Genomic DNA, 7,707 nt, shown 5'->3' on the forward strand with positions numbered 1-7,707 from the left:
TTCTAATTCTGGGTTAGTATTGCACAAGAAGACAAGCTTCCCTAACTCAAACACATGCATGCATGGAAACATGTGTTGCTCTCTTTGTTGACACTTTCAGCTACTTATGTCCTAATCATGCCAACATCTTTCAGCTACTCCGTAAAAAAATGGTAAACATTTTCCTCCTTCAATCTCCTTCTCTGTTGTTTTGCTTCTATATGATTTTATTTCTTTTGCATTGATCATTTAATTAATTTGCTGTTGTGTTCACAGAGGACTTCATGGCATGCTGTTAGGTTGACATCATCATATACAAAAGAAGCATTGCTTCAATCAACAAGAAGGGCCAATCGTTGAGACTATATATGGTGTGTGTAGGAAGCACGAAAAGGCTATAGAATTGGTGGTTGGCGATGATAGATTCGGTGGCCTCTGGTTACAAGAAGATCAACGTTTGTTTCTTTCTCATGAATTCAAATATGGCCGTTGGCATGCTTAAAGGGTCTGCTTGTTGATTCCTTTTTCTTTCTTTCTTTCTTTTCCTTATAAAGTGTCATCATTTGTTATAGGTTTTTTTTGTAAGCTAAAGCATATAATTAAAAGAAGTACAAAAGGTACTTTAACCAATTCACTAGATTCAAGGACATAGATATGTCCTACAATATCTCATAAAAAACCAACGACTGTTGTATACTATTACAGCCGACACAGTGAACTCCAGCATGAAATAGCAAAGCCAATATGTTAGATGCATACTTTGTTACATATCTTCATTCATTTGATTGTATAATTTTTAAAATCTTTGGTTTAGTGGTGGATGGTTGAATAATTGTTACTTTGAACCACGGGTTCTATTAACTTGGCTGATACATCAGGAAAGCTCAAAGAAAAAGAAGACATTCTAGGGATCGGTGAAGATTGGAATAGATCTCAATTCTTCTCTTTTAATTTTAAAAATAACAAAAGCAAGGAGAGCGATTAATAACAAATGTTATCTTTGTTTTTTATGTAGTTTGTTTTCACACACACAAATGCTATCTTTAGTTCTCTGCTTTAATAACAAATGTTATCTTTGCTTTAATAACATGGTGGTTAAAATTTTATAATTAATAAATGACATCCTATCACTTATAAAAGCCTAAATTTGACGTAGTGACACTGATATATACGTTTAAAAGCAATTTTTAGTGAATTGGATATCAAGTTACTTAGAAGTTTCTTAACTTTTATATCTTTGGCCTTTTTTATTGTTGAAAATATTAATATAGAGCCCATTTTTTTAATATGAAAAAAGAATAACTTTTAAAAGTTTATTATTGTTAGAATTTAGAAAAAAAAAATAGAATATTAAAGAAAATCAATTTTCTCATTATTTTGAGAAATTATTTCAAATATCTTATGATGACATAGACTAAGATTTTAATTAACTTTTCAAAATAAAATTATTCTTTTAAAAATCTTAAATGAACACATGATACATCTGACAAATAACTTCGCTTTGTGTACTGTTCGATATTATTATTATTATTATTATTATTATTAGGAGAAAAACTTCACTTTTTTGCTTGATATTTGATTACTTATTTTTACTCTTGTATACACAACCGATATCATAATTGCCTTGATGGATCATACAAATTGTTTGAAAGGTTAACAAAGTCAAGTCTTAATTGCCAATCCTAGCCATCGCTCTAAACATTTTATTACCCAATGTATGTTTAGCTTAATTTGTTTTTATCAGATTTTATTTTTATATATTAATATAAAATTCACGTTATAGACATTTTACATGACTCATTAATTATAATTTAACTAAGAAAATTGAGAAAAACTCCCAAACATATATACACCATACATTAAAAAAAAGCTCTAAATAAAAATAAAGTATTCATGAACGATATATGAATTTATTATTCATACATGACTGCTCCATATAGCATAGGACGTTGTCGACATAGTAGTTGCCAATGCATATAGGTGATATAGTAGGAATACAATATTGTTTATTCTCGTTTCTCACGCAACTCTTGACTGAATCCACGCGGAATTAATCCACTGCAAGTCAAGCAATATACAAGTGTTTTGGGTGTGAAAAGATTACCAAGTAAACAAAAATTATGTATGTTTTTATGGGAACGATTGCTGCATGCCCACATTTGAAACATTCAAAGTCAAGGTCATCGATTGAGACTTAACCAACCCAATCTGAGCCGTGTGATCCGTTTATTTACACCATAACCTAAGGGACCAAACTCACATAGCACTTCTCTTTGCAACATGGGCTTTCACTTTGTGTTGGTTCCATTGTTTGCTCAAGGCCACATGATCCCTATGATAGACATGGCAAAGATCTTGGGGCAGCAAGGGGTGATTGTGACTTTGGTTAGCACCCCTCAAAATGCTTCAAGGTTTGAGCAAACAATTTGTAGGGCTGTACAATCTGGCCTTCCAATTCACCTCTTGCAGATCCCATTTCCATGCCAACAAGTGGGTCTTCCATTAGGCTGTGAGAATCTTGACACTTTGCCATCAAGAAACCTTCTCAGAAAGTTCTACAATGCAATTGACATGCTTCAAGAACCATTGGAACAGTACCTCCAAAACCATGCTTCTCCACCAAGTTGCATTATATCTGATAAGTGCATCTCGTGGACTTCCATAACAGCCAAAAGGTTCAATATTCCAAGGCTTGTGTTCCATGGAATGTCTTGTTTCTCATTACTCAGCTCCTACAATATTAAACTCAACAATGCTCATCTTCGTGTCAACTCAGACTCGGAACCTTTTGTCATACCGGGTCTTCCTCAAAGGGTTGAGATAACAAGAGCACAGCTTCCAGGAGCATTTGTTTCTTTACCTGACTTGGATGATTTCAGGGACAAAATGCGTGAGGCTGAAATGTCGGCTTATGGGATTGTGGTAAATAGCTTTGAAGAATTGGAACATGGGTGTGCTAAGGAGTATGAGAAGGTCCTGAACAAGAGGGTTTGGTGCATAGGTCCGGTGTCTTTGTGTAACAAAGAGAGTTTGGACAAGTTTGAGAGAGGAAACAAACCTTCTATTGAAGAGAAACAGTGCTTGGAATGGCTCAACTTAATGGAACCAAGGTCAGTTATTTATGTGTGCCTTGGTAGCTTATGTAGGCTTGTTCCATCACAACTAATTGAACTTGGGTTGGGCTTAGAAGCATCAAATCGACCCTTTATTTGGGTGGTTAAAACTATAGGAGAAAATTTTTCAGAGCTAGAAAAGTGGTTAGAGGATGAAAATTTTGAGGAAAGGATCAAAGGAAGAGGTCTTTTGATCAAGGGATGGGCACCACAAATTCTAATACTCTCTCACCCAGCAATTGGAGGGTTCTTGACTCACTGTGGATGGAATTCAACAATAGAAGGTGTGTGCTTTGGCATGCCAATGATCACGTGGCCTTTATTTGCTGAACAATTTTTAAATGAAAAAATAATTGTTGAAGTCCTCAAGATTGGAGTAAGGATAGGTGTTGAGGTCCCGGTAAGGTTTGGTGATGAAAAGAAAGCTGGAATATCAGTGAAGAAAAATAGAATCATAGAAGCTATTGAGATGTGTATGGAAGGAGGTGAAGATGGGAACAAGAGAAGAACTAGAGCAACAGAACTTAGAAACATTGCTACAAGGGCTTTGGAGGAGAAAGGTTCGTCTCGCTACAACATTTCATCCTTAGTTCAAGATATAATGGAACAACATTCTACTAAAGGTTAGAATTATGAATATGATAGTTTTTCATTTTAGCCTAGGTTGTTGGTGAAGTAAATAGATTTTATGATAGCTAGTGATTATACTTCATGAAATATTTGGTTTCCGTGTTTCCTCACAGACGATTTCTAACCAAAAAAAAAAAAAAAAACCTTGTAATCAAGAAAAAGTAGAGTAGAAAAAGATTGCAAAAACTAGAATAATTAATTAAGCGTGGAAACGAAAATGATCTTCCTGTGTACTTAGTACCCTGTAAATTTTGATTCAATTTGCTGTAGGTACTGGGATACAATATGTACACAGTACAAAAGTGGCGTGTTTAACTTGAAAGCTTTTGTTTTGACAAATGATATTATTTCGAAAGTTATTTTACAATAAAAGCATAAAAAGACAAAATAACTATACACCTTTAACTTGTATTTTTTTAATTAATAGAAAAACAGTAATGAAGTTTTTATCTTTTTGAACTTTTGTATAAATTGTTGTAATTTTTTAATAAGAATATTATATATCTTTTTATATTTAATTTAGAGTGTATTTAGATATGTTTTATAAATATTTATTCAATAAATTATTTTTAAATTATGATTTATATATTATAAATTTAACCATAAAATATAGTAAAATTAGTTGAAAATAACATATTTAAAAACTTGTGCCAGAAAATTTGTAAAATTATCTAAAAAAAATTATTAGTCATAAGTAATTTTTATAAAGTGTTCATAAATTTTTTAAAATAATTCCTTAATAGCTTCGGAGTCCGAATGAAAAAGTTTGCCTTTTTTATGCGTGTGAGTAGATATAAAGGTTAAAACACATCATTATTTACACCAAAACAATTGAACAAAATGGAGCAGACTAAATTGGAATTAAACTAATTTATTATTTTATTTTTTAATTATTTTTATGAAAGAAAAAAAGATTGATTAATACATCTTATACTTTAAATTGAATGCAAAAAAAAGAGTATTAGATAAAATGAAATAGAATAAAATATATTCCATTAGGTGTTGCTCAAACAATTAAGAGAAAAATCAACATTATTTAATTTCATTTTTTTCCTTTGTCAATTCAAATAAATATAACTTAATTGAAATGGTCAAGCTAGTAATTTTTGAAAAAATAGTATTGAGGTGCAACTATTAAAATCATGAGCGAAGACCTATTTGATGAGTATTCATTTAAGTGATACAAAATAATCATTAAGCTATTTTCAATGTGAAAATCTTTAATGTTGAATTAAGTTTGTCAACGTGGAAGTCAAATTCTTACAAAGAAAAGTTTATTGGTCAAATTTCAGCATTAGAAGAATACCATTTTTTATGTGACAACGGAGAATTTAAACACTTTTTTTTATTATATTCTTATAGTTATTTAATTTTAACTAAATTTAATATAAATAATTAAGATACATAACTATAATTTAATAATAAATAAAAGTTTATATTTATATAAATTTATTATTATATAAGAATTATAGGTGTAATTTATATAAGTATAATTTTATCTATTTTTATATGTTTAGGAGAATTATACTTAAATTCATTCTTACATCATTTAATAATTTTTTAAAATAATTTAATAAAAATTAATCATTAAATTAAAAGTTCTAATTATATAAATTGTGTTTATAGAATTTTAAATTATTCAAAAATTTATTGATACCTTATTTTAATTTATTAAAATTAACGTAATACATATTTTTAAAACATACAAAAATAAGGATTATTTAATTTTCACAAAATTTAAAATAAATGATTTAAGTAACGTCTAATACAATTCAACAGTATGATCAATACAAATTACTTTCTATAAAAAAAATTATTAACTTGTATAAAAATAAATTTAAAGTTCCATTAGTATAATTTAATCCTTTCTTGTAAGTGACAATAGATATTTTAAAGTAACAATAAAATTTTCTATTGTTGTTATTCTTGTAATAACCAACTTTTTTTTTATCTATATTAATCAAGTATTTTTACAGGAGAAGGCTTCCTTTTGGTGAGAACATTTAGTTGTGAGAGTGATCAAAATAATAAATACAAAGTATTAGATCTTTAAATAGTCAATAATATAAAAAAGTATACAATTTTCTTAAATAACCATTTAACTATTAATTAACGTCTAATATAAATTTGTTTAGTCACAATTATAGTTTTTAAAATCTTCAAATAAGAGTTGTTTCTTATTAAATATAATATATGAGAATGAGAGAAATAAATTTTAACTATTAAATTTTATCGCGAATAGTTAGGATTAAAACATAAAACTTTATTAAAAAGAAATATATTTTTATTTTTTATAATTTTAATATAATAAATATATTTTTTATAATAATAAAATTAAAAAATATATTTATTATACTTTTATAATATCAATACAATAAATGCATAAATTTTTATAAGAAATTTGCATATACAAGCCCTTGTTAACAAAATCCTATGTTTATATATCATATTGAAATGAACACAACACTTCTCATTGTTGTTGCTATTTCATCGATTACTGCCAATAAGTCCCATCCAATATTGTTCGCTATCAAACTAAACATTTCTCACCATTCGTGTAGCTGTGAATTTGGTCCTACGCACACAAGTTTAACTCACATAATTTATCATATAATTTTTTTACGCTTGATAGGTAGTAGGCTTATTTTGATTCTAAGCTTTAATATATATATAAAAAAAATGTGAAGTAGAGATGAATCACTTTACCTTTTATAATAATAGAGTAATTAATAAATATTATGTTATTTTTAATAAAAGAATACATATATTTATTTATTATTTTATTACTTATTTTATTTAAAATTAATTAAAAATTATATTTGAAATGTAAAAATACATTTTAAAATATCAAAAAATTTATTAATTTAAAATTAATTAAAATTAAAATTTATAAATATTCATTAATTTTTGTTAAGTTCATAAATTACTTTTCTATGTTCATAAATTTTATAATATTAAGTATTATATACTTATTATTTTTATGACGATAGTATTGTATTTATTTTTTAACACATTAAATTTTATTAAAAAAATTATTTTAAATATTATGATAATAAATAATTTAACAAATTTAACAAATTTAACTAATATTATCTTTTATTATTAATTTTATATATTTATTATGAATTTAAAAAATATTTATTAAATATGTAATGTCTTTAAAATAATTTTATAAAAATAAATAAATAAATAAAATAATATAAAAATATTAAAATATCAAAGATTTTATAGTTAATACTTGAATAAAATTATAAAATAATATGTTAAAAAATTATTTATAAAATTATATGAATGAAAAATGTTAGTATAATTTAATAATTATCAATATTACAAATAAAAATTAAATAAACATATAACTTATTTTAATAATAAATTATTATATTTTATTTAATATTCTGTAATAACAATAATTTATTTCAAAAAATATTTAATATTATAAAAAAAATTTATCTATTTTTAAGTAATTTTATTTATTTATAGTAAAAAATATATTATATAAAATAAATATTTTCAATAAATTATAATAATTTTTAAAAATAGTTTATCTATAAATTACTTTTAGCTCACTTGACTATATAAACTTTTTACACGATCAACTTTTTAGTCTTATGAATTTTTAGCACTAAACTACATGAATTAAGACTAAATTAATTAAAGTTAGCTTATTTGACACCCATGATTTAGCTTACTTCACGTTAAGGTCAAGGTAAATCATCATTAAATGAAATCTATCTTTTAAACAAGTTAAATTAAAAAAATATTAAACATGTATTTTAATAAATAAAAAAAGCCATATGTCAGATTATTTTAAAAGTCTTTAAATTTAATAAATTCAATTATTATTATTATTATTATTATTAAAAAAGTATATATCAAATAAACAAACCTAATTCAAACCTCTAAATTTTTTAAAAAAAATGTCAAGTAAAATTATAATGCCTGATATAATTCATCTCATTTCTACCCGGATTTATGGTATAGTGTC

The 7,707-nt window shown here is 25.9% G+C and overlaps 1 protein-coding gene across 1 annotated transcript; it reads left to right on the top strand.

Moving 5' to 3' along the window:
- The first annotated feature begins 618 nt into the window (after positions 1 to 618).
- Positions 619 to 3,838, top strand: LOC113873667 (UDP-glycosyltransferase 73D1-like). The gene has a single exon (XM_027511904.1). It carries the CDS (start codon positions 2,260 to 2,262, stop codon positions 3,718 to 3,720), a length of 1,461 nt encoding a protein of 486 aa, XP_027367705.1. The 5' UTR covers positions 619 to 2,259; the 3' UTR covers positions 3,721 to 3,838.
- The last annotated feature ends 3,869 nt before the right edge of the window (positions 3,839 to 7,707 follow it).

The sequence above is a fragment of the Abrus precatorius genome, unplaced genomic scaffold, assembly GCF_003935025.1.
Source record: "Abrus precatorius isolate BTA unplaced genomic scaffold, Abrus_2018 Scaffold7, whole genome shotgun sequence".
NCBI lineage: Eukaryota > Viridiplantae > Streptophyta > Magnoliopsida > Fabales > Fabaceae > Abrus > Abrus precatorius.

Coding starts and splice junctions, on each gene's coding strand:
- LOC113873667 (XM_027511904.1), top strand. CDS start 2,260: ATGGGCTTTCACTTTGTGTTGGTTCCATTGTTTGCTCAAGGCCACATG.